Source organism: Bos mutus, chromosome 11, assembly GCF_027580195.1.
Source record: "Bos mutus isolate GX-2022 chromosome 11, NWIPB_WYAK_1.1, whole genome shotgun sequence".
Taxonomy (NCBI): domain Eukaryota; kingdom Metazoa; phylum Chordata; class Mammalia; order Artiodactyla; family Bovidae; genus Bos; species Bos mutus.
Genome location: NC_091627.1, coordinates 7687790 through 7705050, shown reverse-complemented (window position 1 = coordinate 7705050; position 17261 = coordinate 7687790). Strand labels below are relative to the sequence as shown.

The 17261-nt window shown below is 59.7% G+C and overlaps 2 protein-coding genes across 8 annotated transcripts; one reads left to right on the top strand and one right to left on the bottom strand.

Annotated features, from left to right (window-relative positions):
- The first annotated feature begins 297 nt into the window (after positions 1-297).
- Positions 298-13800, top strand: PKN3 (protein kinase N3). Of its 6 annotated transcripts, none has more exons than XM_070378885.1 (22): positions 298-627; positions 2934-3174; positions 3380-3525; positions 4670-4781; positions 4855-4982; positions 6003-6186; positions 7831-7977; positions 8064-8173; positions 8285-8428; positions 8855-8930; positions 9007-9175; positions 9372-9474; positions 9583-9650; positions 9969-10032; positions 10177-10268; positions 10698-10874; positions 11902-11964; positions 12107-12183; positions 12623-12765; positions 12867-12961; positions 13094-13174; positions 13280-13800. In XM_070378885.1, exons 1-22 carry the CDS (start codon positions 604-606, stop codon positions 13398-13400), a joined length of 2565 nt encoding a protein of 854 aa, XP_070234986.1. In that variant the 5' UTR covers positions 298-603; the 3' UTR covers positions 13401-13800. The 6 variants fall into 6 exon arrangements, with proteins under 6 accessions (XP_070234986.1, XP_070234988.1, XP_070234985.1 ...); XM_070378887.1 differs by having other exon boundaries at positions 12854-12961; positions 13094-13130; XM_070378884.1 differs by having other exon boundaries at positions 299-627; positions 4855-4970; positions 12854-12961.
- ZDHHC12 (zinc finger DHHC-type palmitoyltransferase 12) lies at positions 13741-17261 on the bottom strand. Of its 2 annotated transcripts, XM_070378888.1 has the most exons (6): positions 17102-17261; positions 15311-15447; positions 14878-14955; positions 14543-14709; positions 14479-14503; positions 13741-14401 (listed from the first exon to the last, which is right to left on the bottom strand). In XM_070378888.1, exons 1-6 carry the CDS (start codon positions 17199-17201, stop codon positions 14090-14092), a joined length of 819 nt encoding a protein of 272 aa, XP_070234989.1. In that variant the 5' UTR covers positions 17202-17261; the 3' UTR covers positions 13741-14089. The 2 variants fall into 2 exon arrangements, with proteins under 2 accessions (XP_070234989.1, XP_005908548.1); XM_005908486.3 differs by lacking the exon at positions 14479-14503.

The following is a 17261-nucleotide window of genomic DNA, read 5'->3' as shown; positions in this document are numbered from 1 at the left end:
TGTCTACCGACAGGGCCAAGACTTCTTAGGGGGCGACAGGTATGATATTAGCCCATTTTACACCAATGACATGGGAGAGAAGGAGAGATTTCTTCGGGCGGGAGCCAGGTCGTAGCGGGGTTCCGAGGAAGAGGAGGCTGACCCGGCCCGGAGTTGGACCGGCCACACAGGCCTTACCCCGAGGCCAGCAGGCGGCGCTGTCCGCACCTGGGCCTGCCCCTCTGGCTGCAGCGACCCGGCGGCGACTGGAGAACCCCCGGCCCGGGAAATGTCCCTTTCTGGCCTTGTATCCCGGGGCGGGGCCCAGTGTCGCACGGGAGCGGGAACCTCGGCCTCAGATGAGGCGCCCTGGGTTCCAAATTCCGCCGGGACGTCGGATCCGGGGCCTCGGGGTCTGCAGTGGGGCTCGATCCCGCGCTGCCGAGGGGCGGCGCTGATCCCCGGCTCCTGCCAGGGCCAGCGGAGCTCGGGAGGGGGCGCCGGATTCCGCGTCTCCGGCGCGACTTCCCGGGAAGTTTCAAGTTGGAAAGCCTTGGCGGCGGGGGCCGGGGCTTCCGGAACCGGAGTGGTCGAGAGGAGGGGCAGAGCAGCGGGAGCGGCGACATGGAGGAGGGGGCGCAGCGGCAGGTGAACGGCGCCCGGAAAGGACGGGCTGTGGGCGTGGGCCAGGGTGGGGGGGGATTCGAGGGGGTACTCGTTCACTGCCCCGGGCTCCGGCCGGGCCCCCCAGACCCCTTCCCGTGTCCCTTCCCAGTCCCCTGCCCTGGGCCCCCTACATCTCCGCAGAGCAGATCTGAGCCCTGGGGGGGATGGGGGGGTGTAAGTGGTTTCTGCCCCCCCTGGAAATGTCCCCAAATCACCTCCCAGTGACTCAGAGCCTCCGTCGGGCCAGCCCATGAGCACATCTGAATCCGCAGTCAGGGCCACCAAGGGTGGGCCCGAGAGTTTCCTTAAAATCTATTCTACCAGGTAGGACTCTAAGGTCGATGAGCACCCGCTGGGACCGCAAAGGGGGCGGGTGCAGGCACACGGGGACCACTTCTCGGGGCGGGGGGGAAGAGAAGCATGTGATCAGCAGGCGGAGGACGCCGACCCCGCGTAGTTTGTGGGGTTCCTCCCGGAGCACACAGGCGGGGCTGGGGGACCCCCGGGGGAGGGGCATAGTCCAGCGCCCCGGGCGGGAACCTCCGGGTTCACTGAGGCTTCCAGCCCAAATGGCGAGGGGGCGGGGTTCCAGCAGTAGGTTCCCTGGGCCCTGGGACTAAGGCTGTGTGTTTCGTTATTGGGGGCCGGCGGGGTGGGGGTGGGGGGAGGTGTTGAGGAGAAGTGCTAGCCCTCAGCAAAGGGGGATGGGGACGTCTGTACAACAAGATCGGGCCCCAGACGCCCAGCGGAAAAGGAGAGGTGTGTGCGCACTTGGCGGGATTCCAGCCCGGAGCCGGCAGAACCGCGGGCTCCGCTCGGCTCACGGGTGAAGTGTACTTCAGAAGACTCCTTGAGTGCCCCCACCCCTTGGGCAACTCTCAGGACTGTGTCTGCCCCCTCCTTCCCTCCCCCTTCCTGCGGAGGTCCCTCGGCCTGTTCCCGCCGTGGCTTGTACACATTTTCCGATTTCCTGTCAATCTCCGCCCAGCAGCGGCAGCTGGGTGACTCAGGACCCCGGTGCCGGGCCCCCAGCTCCATGAGATCTTTGTTTGCTCAGGCCTTTGGCTCTGGCCCTCTGGCCTAAGGCCCTCAAAGGATTTCCTGAGGCCCGCCCCTGCCCTCTGACAGCCGGGCCAGCGGGCAAGAGGAGGCCTGGGGTGGGGGTCCTTGAGACTAGGGTGGCCACCCCTTCCACTGGGCGCGGGAGATGGAGCATGGAGAGGTAAGGAAGATCTCAGAGAGTCCTTGGGGTGGGGGTGTCATGAGTTACCCTGGGCTGAAGTCAGCTTTGGCACTGGTTGGTTTGAAACGGCCTCTGGGAAAGAGATTTTCCTCTTCTTGCTCCCACTTTGGGTGAAGCGGTGAGAGAGCCTTCCACTTCCTCCCAAGAGCTGAGCTGCATTGGGAGTGGGCCCCTGGAGACCTCCTCAGCCCCACTGGGCCTCTGCTTTGCCACCTGAGGGGTCAGACCCTCAAGGGAGCAGCCCTGGCTTCTTCTACTCAGGCCACGGTAGGGTATTCTGTCTGTCTGACCTCGGGGGGTCCCTTCTCAGTGCCGAGCCTCTTTTTTTTTTAAGTTATTAAAAAAAATTTTGGTTGTTCTGGGTCTTTGTTGCGGCACACGGGTTTTTCTCTTGTTGCGGGCTCTTTAGTCGTGGAGTGCGGGCTTAGTTGCCCTGCGGCATACGGGATCTCAGTTCTGTGACCAGGGATCAAACCTGAGTCACCTGCATTGGAAGGCGGATTCTTAACCACTGGACTACCAGGGAAGTCCCCTGGGTCTCTTTTCTGGCCGTCAGACCTTAGTGTGGATCCTAGACTTGAGAGCAGCCTGATTACGTGTGGCTGGCAGGGAAAGACTGGGGCCCAAGAGACAGTGCCTCTCCGTCTCTGTGTTTCGGCCTTGAGCAATTATGTCACCTCTCTGTGTCTCAGTTTCCTCATCTGTAAAATGGGGCTGATAACTGCACCTACCTCACGGGCTTGCTCTCAGGTTCGACAGGTTCATATCTGCACAGGTCTTAGAACAGAACACCCTATAAATGTTAACAGTTTTTTTTTTCCTCTTCCCCTTCTCTCCGATGGCAGACGACAGGAGTGTGGGCTGGATAAATAGCCTTGGGGCATCCGTCTGGCTTAGGGATACTCGCTCTGAGGTCAGAGTGGCACCCTGTGGGTCAGTCAGTCCTGGCTGCCATCCACACCTGCTTCTCTCCTCCCTCTTTCTGTGATGAGCGGAGGCTTTGGAGGTGGGGTCCCAGAGGCCTGATCCCTCTGCCTTCTGACAGCCTGGGGCAGGCCATCAGCCCCTGGAGGATGAGAAAGAGGTGATCCGCCGGGCCATCCAGAAGGAGCTGAAGATCAAGGAGGGTGTGGAAAACCTGCGGCGGGTGGCCACAGACCGCCGCCACCTGGGCCACGTGCAGCAGCTGCTGCGGTCGTCCAACCGCCGCCTGGAGCAGCTGCATGGGGAGCTGCGGGAGCTTCACGCCCGTATCCTGCTGCCCGGGCCTGGGCTGGGCCCGGCTGGTGAGTGAGGAGCACGAGGAGGCCCCTCGGGACGGGAAGTGCCAAGTTGACCCAGCTCCTTGATCTTGGCTCTGATCTACTCTCAGAGCTTCTCTTGAGAGAGCCCTGCCCAAGAGAGTTGGAGAGGAGCAAGCGAGGCATTGGGGGGTGGGGAGGGCTCTCGGCTCTGGGGCAGGCGTTCATGTGCCCCACACTCTGCACACAGAGCCCGCGGCCTCAGGACCTCGGCCGCTGGCCGAGCAGGCAAGGGCTCGGCACCTGGAAGCTCTACAGAGGCAGCTGCAGGTGGAGCTGAAGGTCAAGCAGGGGGCTGAGAACATGACCCACACCTATGCCAGCGGCACTCCCAAGGTAAGGCCCCCTGGGGGGAAGAGATTGTGTTCTCAGATTATTCCAGAAGGTAGTGATCCAGCCCCTAATCTGATAGGGAAATGCAGCCTAGCCATTGATCCTGTAAGGGAGACACTCTACCCTTAGTCTGATGGGGGAGGCAGGCCCCAAATCTCATCTTGACTCCAATCCTTTGTCTAACAAAGAAGGCAAAACAGCAGGGTGATGGGAAATCCCAGCCCAACCCCAAGTCTAGTAGGGAAGTCCCAGCTCCTGTCCCAACTCCCAGCATGATGTGGAAATGGAGACTTGACCTGAGCCCTTCCTTGTCTAGTCTGATGGGGGAGGCTCTGTTGCAGAGATAGTCTAAAAAGGGAGGCTTGGAAGCTTCCTGGTTAAAACTGCACTTCTAATGCAAGGGGTGCGGGTTCGATCCCTAGTCAGGGAACTGAGATGCTCACATGCCATGTGGCCTGGGCCCCCAAAAATAATAATAAATAAGTAATTTTTAAAAATAAAATATAAAAAATATTAAAAAGCAGAGACCTTACTTTGCCAACAAAGGTCCGTCTAGTCAAGGCTATGGTTTTTCCAGTAGTCATGTATGGATGTGAGAGTTGGACTGTAAAGAAAGCTGAACTCCGAAGAAATGATGCTTTTGAACTGTGGTGTTGGAGAAGACTCTTGAGAGTCTCTTGAACTGCAAGGAGTTCCAACCAGTCCATCTTAAAGGAAACCAGGCCTGAATATTCATTGGAAGGACTGATGCTGAAGCTGAAACTCCAATATTTTGGCCAGCTGATGCGAAGAATTGACTCATTGGAAAAGACCTTGAGGCTGGGAAAGATTGAAGGCGGGAGGAGAAGGGGACAACAGAGGAAGAGATGGCTGGATGGCATCACTGACTCAATGGATGGGAGTTTGGGTAAACTCCAGGAGTTGGCGATGGACAGGGAGGCCTGGAGTGCTGCAGTCCATGGGGTCGCAAAGAGTTGGACACGACTGAGCAACTGAACTGAGCTGAACTGGCTGTAGTTATCTGGTCTACTGAGGAAGGCTTAGCTTCAACTCAGACTGATGGAGGAGGCTTGGTCCAGTCCCCAGTCTGACCAGGAAGGCTCTGGCCTAGTCCTGGCCTGATGGGGTATGTGTTGCAACCCTATAGGAGAGGAAGCTGCTGGCGGCCGCCCAGCAGATGCTCCAGGACAGCCAGCTGAAGGTGGCCCTGCTGCGAATGAAGATCAGTAGCCTGGAGGCCAGCGGGTCCCCCGAGCCAGGTGAGGCCTGGCCAAGGGGGCTGGGCAGGGCGGAGCAGGGCAGGGGCCTGAGGCTGACCCCTCCTCCTCCCAGGTCCTGAGCTGATGGTAGAGGAGCTACGGCACCGTCTACGCATCGAGGCTGCTGTGGCCGAGGGTGCCAAGAACGTGGTGAAGCTGCTCGGTAGCCGGCGAACGCAGGACCGCAAGGTGCTGGCCGAGGTCAGACCGTGCTTCCTGTCTGACTGGTACCACCCTTTGTAGTGGCCATGATACCGCTCGACGGGTATCATGGACCACATGAGCAATGGCCATGAGGAAACAGGAGGCACATTCTTTTTATATATATAATTTTCTTTCTTTCTTTCTTTTTGGCTCTGCTGAGTCTTTGTTGCTGCTTGGGCTTTTCTGTAGTGGTGAGCGGGGGCTACTCTCTAGTTGCGGTTCGTAGGCTTCTCACTGTGGTGGCTTCTCTTGTTGCAGAGCACAGGCTGCAGGGCACAGGGATTCAGGGCTCAGTAGTTGTGGCTCTCAGGCTCTAGAGCACAGGCTCTATAACTGTGGTGTGTGGCTTAGTTGCCCCAAGGCATGTGGAATCTTCCCAGACCAGGGATCGAACCCATGTCTCCTGCACTGGCAGGCAAATTCTTTACCACTCAGCCACCAGGGAAGCCCAGAAGACACATTCTTATCTAGATCAGGGGTCTCCAACTTCCAGGCCGCGGACCGGTACCTCCTGTCAGATCAGCGGCAGCATTAGATTAGAAGTAAAGTGCACAAAAATGTTGTTTAGCCGCTCAGTCGTGTCTGACTCTGCGACCACATGGACTGCAGCACGTCAGGCCTCCCTGTCCTTCACCATCTCCCGGAGCTTGCTCAAACTCATGTCCATCGAGTCAGAGATGCCATCCAACCATCTCGTCCTCTGTTGTCCTCTTCTCCTCCTGCCCTCAATCTTTCCCAGCATCAGGGTCTTTTCTAATGATTCGGCTCTTCGCATCAGGTGGCCAAAGTATTGGAGCTTCAGCTTCACAAAAATGTAATGCGCTTGAATTGTCCTAAAACCATCCCTCCCGCCTCCAGTCCGTGGAAAAATTGTCTTCCACAAAACCAGTCCCAGCTGTCAAAAAAAGTTGGGGACCACTAGTCTAGACCTCATCCAGAGTGCCTCTGGGTGGCCTGAGCCACTGCCCCTGCCATTACCCCAGGGCCCTGCATCCCCTGCCCGTATGCCTCCTGCAGGCTCAGGCCCAGCTCCAGGAGTCCTGCCAGAAACTGGACCTCCTGCGGCTGGCCTTGGAGCAGCTGCTGGAGAGACTGCCTCCTGCCCACCCTCTGCGCGGCAGAGTGGCCCGGGAGCTGCGGACTGCTGCGTCTGGGAACCCACAGCCTTCAGGGACGCTCGTGAAGCCCACCGCCATGACAGGTACCTGGGAGCCCATCCTACTTCAAAGCTCTCCTTCCCTTCCAGGGAGGAGCCTGGAACTCAGTGGGGAAGAATTTTGGAGAAGATTTCCAATCCCGGCTTCACCATCCCTTAGCTGTGTGACCTTGGGCGACTGACACCCCCTCTCCAGACCTCAGTTTATCACTCTGTCAAATGGGGGTGGTAACAGCTCCTACTTCATAGGACTCTGGTGTGACAATTCAGTGAGTTGTTGCATGTGAAGTGCTCGAATTTTCACACCAACCCTATGAAGTAGGTGATGTTATCACCCCCATTTGACAGAGTGATAAACTGAGGTCTGGAGAAGGGGTGTCAGTCGCCCAAGGTCACACAGCTAAGGGATGGCAAAGCCAGGATTGAAAATCTTCTCCAAAATTCTTCCCCAGTGTGTTTCAATGAGGAACCATGAGAGTGTTAGGCTGGATTTGACAGTGTTAGGGAGCTCACAGCCCTGGAGACCTTGGTACCCAGTTCTGGGCAGTTTTCACTATTACAAAGTTCTTCCTTATCCCAAGTGGATCTGACACTATGGAAGCCCTGAGCTTCCCACCTGGGACCCAGTGCCAACTAGAGGGCCCAGCCCCTGCCTGCACAGAGCTGGTACAGAATAGATAGGCCTTGTCCCATTGTGAGCAGAGCTGAAGGGGAAAAGTACAGGGACTGCACGGGCCCCCTCACCTGGCCTTGGGGAATCAAGGAATGCTTCCTGGAGGGGGAGGCATGTCCTTGAAGGGCTTATGGGAGTTGACCAAGTCAACAAGCTGGGAAAGGTGAGGGCAAGGTCTTATTTGTTGTTCTCTTGCTACGTCCTGTCCGAGTCTGTAACCGCATGGACTACAGCACGCCAGGCCTCCCTGTCCCTCACTATTTCCCAGTCTTTCCAAGTGTGTGTCTGTTGAATCGGTGATGCTATCCAACCATCTCTAGGGCTTGTTAAAAGGCCTAAAATTCAGGTACTTGAAGCTACCCCATAAGCTGTCTTCCAGCTAAACACCCACATTCCTCCAGTCATTCTTTCTAGGATGACCTTCCCATCCTGAGCACTGCCTCGGTTTACAAGGTCTATCGGAGTATAACCCTCCAGGCCCCAACTCCCTAAATGGTGCTCTTTGGTCCCATGTGTGGCCTCAAGAGCTGCTAGAGTCCTACTGCTTCCTCTACCCTTGGAGGGACAAATCTCTACTGGTCCTCAGAATGAACCCACTTGGTTGGCAAAACACACTGGTACCCACGGCAGGAAGTGGGGCTGAGTTGGCACTCCTTTCCACTGAATGGATGGGGAAACAGGCCCTGGGAAGAGGTGGCTGGCCAGGCACCCTGCTCCTCTGGGGCTCTCGAACCTGGCATGGTGCTCCCTAGGCCCAGAGCCCTGGGCAGCATGCGGACTGAGGTCTGAGTCTGACTCCTCTGCCTCTGTGTCCCTGCTTCTTCCCACACATAGAGGGCTGGCAGGAGGGGAGGACCAGTTGGTCGGCCCCCAGGGTGGCCCCCAGGTGGCAGCCGAGGCCTAAGGCAAGCAGGCTGTTGGTTTGCTACCTCCGTGAGAAGGCAGCATTCCTGGGGTCCCAGCGACCCCTTGGAGGATGGTGTCCAATGATGGCCCCTCACTACGCTCCCCGACAGGGACGCTGCAGGTCCGCCTCCTGGGCTGTGAGCAGCTGCTGATAGCGGTGCCTGGACGTTCCCCCGCGGCCGCGCTGGCCGGGAGCCCCTCCCAAGGCTGGCTTCGGAGCAGAGCCAAGCAGCAGCGTGGGGGAGGCGAGCTGGCCAGTGAGTAGGGGGCCCGGGCAGCTGGGGAACGCGAAGGTCCCCCCACCACTGCTGGCCTGCCCTGAGCCCCACCTCTGGCCTTGCAGGTGAGGTGCTGGCTGTGTTGAAGGTGGACAATCGCGTTGTGGGCCAGACAGGCTGGGGGCCTGTGGCCAAGCAGTCCTGGGACCAGAACTTTGTCATTGCCCTGGAGCGGGTGAGGCTGCCCTTGTGTGGACGGGGGTGATCGTGGGCAGCAGGGTGGAAAGCTGGATGGGTAGTGGCTGGTGCCAGGCTCCCCCTGACTCAATTTGGTCTTCCTGTGTAGGCCCGGGAGCTGGAGATCGGGGTCCACTGGCGGGACTGGAGGCAGCTGTGCGGCGTGGCCTTCCTGCGGCTGGAGGACTTCCTGGACAATGCCTGTCACCAGCTGTCCCTCAGCCTGGTGCCACAGGGACTGCTCTTCGCCCAGGTGCCTCCCGGCCCCTGCCCTCTGACCTCACAGGCCCCTGGCTCTGTTAGCGCGAGAGGGGCCTTGGAGACTGTGCTCCCCCACCAACCCACAGCTAGGAGTGGAAATTGAGGCCCTGAGGGAGGAGCTCTCCAGGGATGAAAGATTCCCAGCCGCTCTCTGAGGACTTCACAGGAGAGGAACGGCCTCTCCTTGTCCTGACCGCCCCTCCGCATGCACGACCCTGGACAAGTCCCTTTCTTCTCCAGGCCTCAGTTCCCCTCCTGGTACCAGTGAGGATGCTGGATCCATTCTCTGTGAATCCCTGTAGCTCTTGCATCTGTTGACAATGGGCTCAGGCTGGGATCCTGGAGGCTGAGGAGGTGCCCAGGGCAGGTTGGCAGGTGGGAGGGGACTGGTCTTCAGCCCTGCCCCCTGCCCCCACAGGTGACCTTCTGTGACCCTGTCATTGAGAGGAGGCCCCGACTGCAGAGGCAGAAACGCATTTTCTCAAAACGCAGAGGTATGGAAGGCTGGCGAACAGGGAGCAGGGCTGGGCCCCTCCGGAGACCTCGAGACTGAGGCCGCTTCTGTCCCAGGTCAGGACTTCCTGAGGGCTTCCCAGATGAACCTCAGCATGGCAGCCTGGGGGCGCTTGGTCATGAGCCTGCTGCCGCCCTGCAGCTCCCCAAGCACCATCAGCCCCCCCAAAACGTGCTCCCAGACCCCAGCCACACCCCAGCGGGCCACCGATCCCGACTCGCCCAGGTGAGGAACCTCGCTCACCCCAGGCTGCCTGCTTCTCTGCGGTGTCACCTCTCTCCAGACGCAGATGGTGCCTGCCCCGTGGCTCACCCTCTGACCTGTCTGTCTGTCTCGCGTGGCTGTGCGTCCACCCCCGCCCTCCCTGCCTGCCACTGTTCCAGCCGTCTGTGCCCAGTATATGTCTGCTTCTATCCCACAGTAACTTCCCACCCAAGAAGACCCCCTTGCGAGAAGAGATCCAACCCCCACCCAAGCCCCCTCGCCTCTACCTGGCCCAGGAGCCAACCCCCGAAGAGATGCCGGTGAGGGGCAGCAGGGCAGGGTTGGTCACCCTGGGTGCTGCCCAGGTCGGGTGGCAGGGCTGGAGGGAAGGAAGCCCTGCTCTGCCTTGAGACCCTCTCCCCTCGCAGTGCACCAAACGCCCCCACATGGAGCCCAGGATTCGACTCGAGCCGCCTCTGCCAGCCCCGGCTACCAGGTACCCCGGCGGGCTCACCTCAGTGTTTGAGACATTTTATCCACTCATCTGGGTATTTGCATGTCAGATGTTCACATCTCACCCTGGGCTCCTTGGCTTGCTCTCAGGTTCTCACTCGCTGAACCCACATTATTGAGCTCAGCCTGCCTGCCAGACCCCAGGAAACTGCAGTCCCGGGAACCCTGCCCCACCCCGGGCTCTGCAGCTCCCCACTAGAGGGGGACCACCCAGGATTGAACACAGGGGGTTTGGAGCGACTCCTGGTGGAGGCCCAGCCCTTTCTTGTTCTGGGGGCTTCCTGTATCCTCTCTCTTGCAGGAAACCCCCCCGGCTTCAGGACTTCCGCTGCTTGGCCGTGCTGGGCCGGGGCCACTTTGGGAAGGTAAGGGGCTGAGGAGGTGCAGCAGAAGGGGGTGGGCAGCCCTCAGCACATTTGCTAGAGGGCTCTGGGCTCTGGGGGCAGTGGGCAGGGGAAGCAGGCTCCTGTACTTCCCACCTGGAGCCCAAACCTCTCTCTGGTCCCCAGGTCCTCTTGGTCCAGTTCAGGGGGACGGGGCAATACTATGCCATCAAAGCACTGAAGAAGCAGGAGGTGCTGAGCCGGGACGAGATTGAGAGGTGTGTGTTGAGGTTGGGGGTCTCCCAGTACCCCGGTGTCTGGAGAGAACTCAGGACTGCAGGCCTGGGCTGCACTGGTGGCTCCAGAAGGCAGCTGAATGCTGCTGGGGCTTTGAAGAAGTGACCCTGTGGGGCCAGCCAGGCCTGGGCTCTTTTATTAGCAACTGCAGTTGTGAACTGTGTACCCTTGGGCAGGTCTCCTCTCTGTGCACCTCAGGTTCCTCATCTGTGAAATGGGAACAGGGTGGGGTACAAGTTCGAGCCCTGTGCCAGCCCTGGGTACATATGAACCGTCACTCTACCTGCCTGGCAGTTTTAAGAGCCAGTGACCCAGGGGAGTTGTGTGGGTGACAGGGCACAGCCAGGGGAGGTCTTAGTTCCCTTTTGGGTTCCCTCCTTGCCTGTAAAACCCACGCCCTACTCTTGCAGCCTGTACTGTGAGAAGCGAATCCTCGAGGCTGTGGGCTGCACAGGGCATCCGTTCCTGCTTCCCCTCCTCGCCTGCTTCCAGACCTCCAGCCACGCCTGCTTTGTGACCGAGTTCGCGCCTGGCGGTGACCTCATGATGCAGATCCATGAGGACGTCTTCCCTGAGCCCCAGGCCCGGTGGGTCCCCCTCTCGCCTCTTCCCGCCAGCTTTCCCTGGGCCCTCTGTCCCTGGCGGCCCCTTCATCCTGCTTCCTCTAGGGTGCCCATCAGCCAAAGAGCGCGTGCAGTCAGGGAGGTCTTGGTTCACATCTTGGTTATCAAGCCCTCACAGCCTTTGTGACCTCAGATCTCAGTGTATATGGTGGTGAACTGGGAATAATGATAACTGCTTTATAGGCTTGGTGCATCGGACATAACATTTAAAACTGTGGCGCCTAGGAACTGGTGAGCAGTAAGGGACTGACAGATGGCGTTGTTATGTCTTGCCCACCAGAGTATGGACTCTGGAGCCCAGATTCACGTGTCAGCCCTGTGACCCAGGGTGGGTTGTTTACCAGGAGTCTCAGATCCTTTTAAAAAAATAGTCATGATGAGGCTTCCCTGGGTGGTCTAATGCTTAAGAACCCGCCTGCGAGTGCAGGGGACACAGGTTCGATTCCTGGTCCAGGAAGATCTCACATGTCTCGGAGCAACTACCGAGCCCAAGGGCTGCAACTACTGAAGCCCGCACACCTCGAGCCCATGCTCTGTAGCTGAACCTATGAAACAGTTATCATTACCCGCAATTCACCGCAATGAGAAACCCAGGCACCACAGTGAAGAGTAGCCCCTGCTCACCGCAACTAGAGGAAGCCTGTGCACAGCAACGAAGACCCAGCACAGTTAAAAAAAAAAAATGCGTAACATTTTTTAAAAATTTAAAAAAAAAAATAAGCATGAGGGGACCAACGGAGGCTGCCAGGAGGATGCCAGGATGGGCATGTGGACAATTGGTGTCATTCCTGGCACAATCTAAGGGCCTGGGAAGGGTAGGCTGTTATCAGAAGGAGCACCACCCCTGCCCCATGAGGCTCCTCCCAGCCTCTCGCCCACATCTGACGCTGGCAGGGATATCGGGGGTCCCCAGGCCATGGCCACCCTGGTGCCTCCCTGCCCTGTCTCCCACAGTCCTGGGCCTGAACTCCCTCCTGCACCAACCCTCCAGGTTCTATCTGGCCTGTGTGGTCCTGGGGCTGCAGTTCTTACACGAGCAGAAGATCATTTACAGGTAACTTGCCCCCAGGATCCTGGGGGAGTAGGCAAGGGGGTCAGGGGCTGCCCTCCTCCTGGGCTGCTATGAGGCGGGGCCGCTGTTCCCTGGGCCTCAGCACTTCTCAGCTCCTTCGGGGTCTGCCCTGCCTTGCCCTCAGAGACCTTAAGTTGGATAATCTTCTCCTGGACGCCCAGGGTTTCCTGAAGATCGCGGACTTTGGGCTTTGTAAGGAAGGTGGGTGCCTCCCATTTAAGAGCCTGTGTCCTCCCGCCTTGCTCGCTCCACTGAGGCCAGCAGGGTGGCAACGAGTGGCATCTTCCAGAAAATGTGCCTCCCAGCCCTCCTTCCAGGGACCAGCTAGACGCATTGGCTTGTCCTTCCCCGCCCTAAAAACTTGGAAAGACCCCCTTGGCCTCGGCCGGAGGGAGAGCCTGGGCTAGGAGAGGGCACTGGGTTCTGCTTTCTGCATGGCCCTGGCACACAGGCTTTGCTGAGACTCATGTTCCTCATCTATCAGGTGGCATAAAAACCATTCCCACCTCCAAGGATGTGGGGCAGGGCTTGGCACGAGGTTCCTTGCATGGGGTCCTAAGGGTTGGTGGTTGATTCTTACAACCAGAGGTTCTTGTGGCTGCCACAGCATGCTGGCATCAGTGTGGGTGTTGGTTGGCAGGGATCGGCTTCGGGGACCGGACAAGCACCTTCTGCGGCACCCCGGAGTTTCTGGCCCCCGAGGTGCTGACTCAGGAGGCCTACACGCGGGCTGTGGACTGGTGGGGACTGGGCGTGCTGCTCTATGAGATGCTGGTGGGCGAGGTGAGTGTTGGATGGGGAGAGCTTCTGGGGCCCCCAGGTTGGGTGGAGGTGGGGGGGTGGCGCTCCCTGCTGAGCCCCCTCCCTGCAGTGCCCGTTTCCAGGGGACACCGAGGAGGAGGTGTTTGACTGCATCGTCAATGCGGAAGCCCCGTACCCCCGCTTTCTGTCGGTGCAAGGCCTCGAGCTTATTCAGAAGGTAATTGCTGCAGGGTCCCGGGCTGGGCCAGAGAGCTACTCGTGGCTCTCCGGGCTCCCTACCCGAGAGGCTGGGGGCAGGCGGCAGTGCCTGGGGCTGAGCGCCCTGAATGAACCCTGTCCTCGCCCCCAGCTCCTCCAGAAGTGCCCCGAGAAGCGCCTGGGGGCAGGCGAGCGAGATGCTGAGGAAATCAAGACCCAGCCTTTCTTCAGGGTGAGCGGTCGTGCCACGGTGGTCCCGGTGCCTGGCGCAGAGGGAGGGGTCGAGGGCCCACGAGGGCTGCTGTTCCCATCATCTGAGGTACGCCTTTGCCCCCAGACCACCGACTGGCAGGCTCTGCTCGCCCGCGCCGTCCAGCCCCCCTTTGTGCCCACCCTCTGCGGCCCCACAGACCTGCGCTACTTCGAGGGCGAGTTCACGGGGCTGCCGCCTGCCCTGACCCCACCTGACCCCCGCAGTCCCCTCACCGCCCGCCAGCAGGCTGCCTTCCGGGACTTCGACTTCGTGTCTGAGAGATTCCTGGAGCCCTGAGGGCCTCCCGGCCTCTCTACCCCCTGCCCGCTCCCCCACCCCGGACGGTTTGAGCCTCTGCTTTGCCCACCTGTCTGCCCACCTGGGCACCCTGGGATTGATGGGCCCTTGGGGCTCGAGGTGGTGGACATGGGGCTGCTGTTGTGGGCACTGCTCAGTCACCGGGCGAGTGCTGCCCGCCCCCTTCTCCCAACCTCCTCTCCCCTGCCTGCTGCGAGACCTAGACCAGAAAGAGTGGCACAGTGAGGAATGGTTTGTTTTTTTTAATACTTGACTTGCTTTATGGTTCATTAAATTTATAAAACTGTGCAGTGGACGCAGTCTGGCTTGGGGGGTGGGATGGAGATGTCCGAAGCCCAGGTGTCTCTTTGTGCCTGAGCCTCCACCATGGGTCCTCTTCCTTTTCTTCTGCCTGGGGAGGTCAGAGCTGCCCACCGAGGCTGGGTATAGTCCCTCGGCTCTACTCTGAGGCCTGGAAGGAGTGGGCAGGAGTGAGGAGCCCCAGGCCCTTGGAGGGTCGACCCCTCTGGGTTCAGCCTCTCTGGTTTTCAGGCACCAGATGGTAGCCCCGGCTTCCAGCGACCCTAAACAGCTTGGCTACTGCCTTCCTCCTCCTCGTCCTCGGCCCAGAGGGCCTCCCAGGACCCCGAGGGCCATCCACAGAAGAAGTGGGCCAGGTTGCGGGTCAGGCCACGGTCGAAGGGGTTGCCAGGGCGCTGGCGGAGGTAGGCGATGCGGTGGGAGGAGATGAACTCCCAGGTGGTGGTGTTGCTGGCCACCAGGTAGAGGTGCGAGGCTAGGAGCAGGCCAGCCACCAGGGAGAAGAGCGACAACAGCAGGAAGGTGGCGAACAGGAGCCCGCTGGACCGCAGCCAGAGCCCCCAGGGCTGGAAGAAGCGGAGGCCAGACCTGCAACGGAAGGAGAGCGACAAGGATCCAGAGCTGGGTCGCCCGAGGCGACGGCCGTTTGGGAGAGGGTCCGAGGCCCCTGAAGAGGGAGCCTGGGGGGTGCTGGTCCTCCCCCACACCCAGGGCACCAGGGAAACCCACCATGCCAGGTACAGGGCCCACAGAAGCACCACCAGTTGCAGCGCCAGGTAGGCCACGAAGAGCGGGTGGTTGCGCTCGCCCACACAGTTCTCCATCCAGGGGCAGTGGTGGTCATAGCGGCGGACACAGCGGCGGCACTCACGGCAGTGCCGAGCCCGCAGGGGTTGCTGTGGGCACAGAGGGAGTTGGGCCTCAACACCGGCTCCCCTCTAGGCCCAGCAATGAGGACGGGAGGTCAGGGCTGGCATCTGGGAGGGCTTCCTGGAGGAGGGGGGTGAGGCCAAGGAGTCTCGGCCTTGCCTGAGTCCTCCCACCGAGGTCCCCGCATCACCCACCAGCACCATGCAGTATCTGCAGCGCCGAAGGGGGATGGCCTGAGGAACCATGGCTGTCTGCTCTTCCTTGGCCTCCTCCTGAAAAACGGGGGACAGAGGATGAGATGGGGGTCCCTTGGGAGGCAGATGAGACTTGTGGGTGTCTCCCTTGGGGGCCAGCTTAGCTCTGGGTGTGCACATTTGGGGGCCCATCCCATGTGTCATCGAGGTGGTAGAGTGGGGCAGGGTGCCCTGGACTGCGAGGTTGTGTGACTTTTGCCAGTTACTTCCCCTCTGGACCTTGGCAATTTTCTCATTGTAGGACGGGGCCCTAGGTCTGGCAAGACAATTCCCTGGGATTCCCTAGGAAAGCTCTCAGCTAGGTCTAGCATGAGACTCCCTGGAGTCTTGAGTTCCCTGGTGGAGGGAGGAGGGCTTTGGGCCTCCTCGTTACCTGGGGCTGAGGCAGGACATTCACGTAGCCCGGATCCATGAGTGACACGGTCAGGTAAAGCAGCAGGGAGGCCAGCACGAGCAGCAGGAAGGTGAGGGGCAGGAGCAGCTCCCCCTGCTCTTCCCACTGCCGAAGTGCTGGAGAGGCCAGAGGGGGAGAGTGAGGCCAGGACCATGGACCGGCGTGGCGGGGGAGGGTGCAACTGGAGGGGGGAAGTGTGTCCCTGGCTGAACAAAGTCCTGGAAATGGGGTTTGATGAATGGTCGGGTGTGGCCACTACATAGGGTGCAGGAGGGAGAAGTTCAGGTTTGGGAGAAGAGAAAAAAAGCAGTTAATCTACACTATCTCTGGAGGGCAGTAGGGAACCATGCAAGCTTACAGGGTCAGATATTTTTCTGAACTGCTTCCCAGGTGGCACTAACAATAAAGAAGCTCCTGCCAATGCAGGAGACATAAGAGACTCGAGTTCCATCCCTGGGTTGGGAAGATCCCCTGGAGGAGGGAATGGCAATCCACTCCAGTATTCTTGCCTGGAGAATCCCATGGACAGAGGAGCCTGGTGGGTTACAGCCCGTAGGTTTGCACAGTCAGACATGACTGAAGCGACTTAGCATGCATGTTTCTGAAAGCCTTCTTAGTGCTAAAGTAAAGATGCATCAGAGGGGAGGCCTATCCAGGACACAGAGAGGAGCGTGTCTGGGCAAGGGTAATGGCAGGGGGGTTGGCCAGATTGGAGGTAAGGGGTGAGGGGACCAGACTTGGCTGGATATGGGGTACAGGGAGGAGGACTCTGGCTCTGAGATGGGAAGAGGCTGGCCAGGTCAGAGATACACAAGAAACAGAGAGAGAGAAGGGTGTGGCTGGCAGGTTGGAATGCTGTAGGGGAGTCCAGGCCACCTTCAGGGTCCAGCCCATGGAGGTGACTGAAGGTTTGGGGGAAAGGGGTGGAGGGCTGAGCAGGGAGAGGCAGGAGTCAGCCAGCCAGACATCAGAGTATGGACAACTCAGGTGCCCCTTGACTGTAAAAGGGAGTGGAGAAGAAAAGGAGGTTGCAGTGGGGGGTTTCTCTCTGGTGGGGAGACTGAGCAGGTTTTTAGGCTAAGGGGTGAAGCCAGTGGAGGAGACTCAGGTCTTGGGAGGAAAGTGAGAATGCCCCTGGTCCAGGAGGTTAGGCTGCAGCGAGGAGGAAGGGGTGGGGCTTGTGGTGGTGGTAGTGAGGAAGGGCGAAAGCCTGTGCTGGAGGTGCCCTGTGGCAGGTAAAGAGGGGGAAGGATGGAAGTGGGTGGGTGGAATGAATGAGCGCTCACAGGGATGAGAACAAGAGGGACAGGCTGTTCCCCTATGCCGTGTCCTCTTGCCTGAGGTGGGGAGCCCAGACTTGGGGCAGCTAGGGCCACACAGGGATGGGGTGGGCGGGATGCCAGCCCTTCATTTAGCTGATCCTCAGAATCTTGGAGTCAATTCCTGGGAAGGGTCGGGCGGGTCCCAGGATCAGGGAAGATGGGGTCTCGAACAGGTCGTCGGATCAGGTGGGCAGCGGGTGGGTCCTGGGACAGGCAAGGGTATCTGGCAGGGATCAGGAAGATTCTGGGATTAATTAGAGATCAACTGGGTATTAGGCGGAAAGCAGGTGGCTCTTGGAATGAGAGGTGGGAGAGGGCCTCTGGCGCTGGAGGAGTCGGGGGAATCCCAGGATCTCCGAGGGGTTCGACAAGGGACTCAGTGAGACCCAAACATCTGAGGAATCACGCGGGATCGGGTGGGTCCGGGGTCGCGAGGGTTCCGGCTCACCGGTATCATGCAGGAAGAGTACCAACGTGATCCCCCAGGTCAGCACAGTATGCCCGGTCCGCACCAGGACCCCAGGGGTGAGGAGCGCCCAGGGCGCCATCGCCTCGGCCCCGGGCCCCACCCGGAAGAAGCGCTCAGAGGGGCGGGCCCTCCGAGGAAC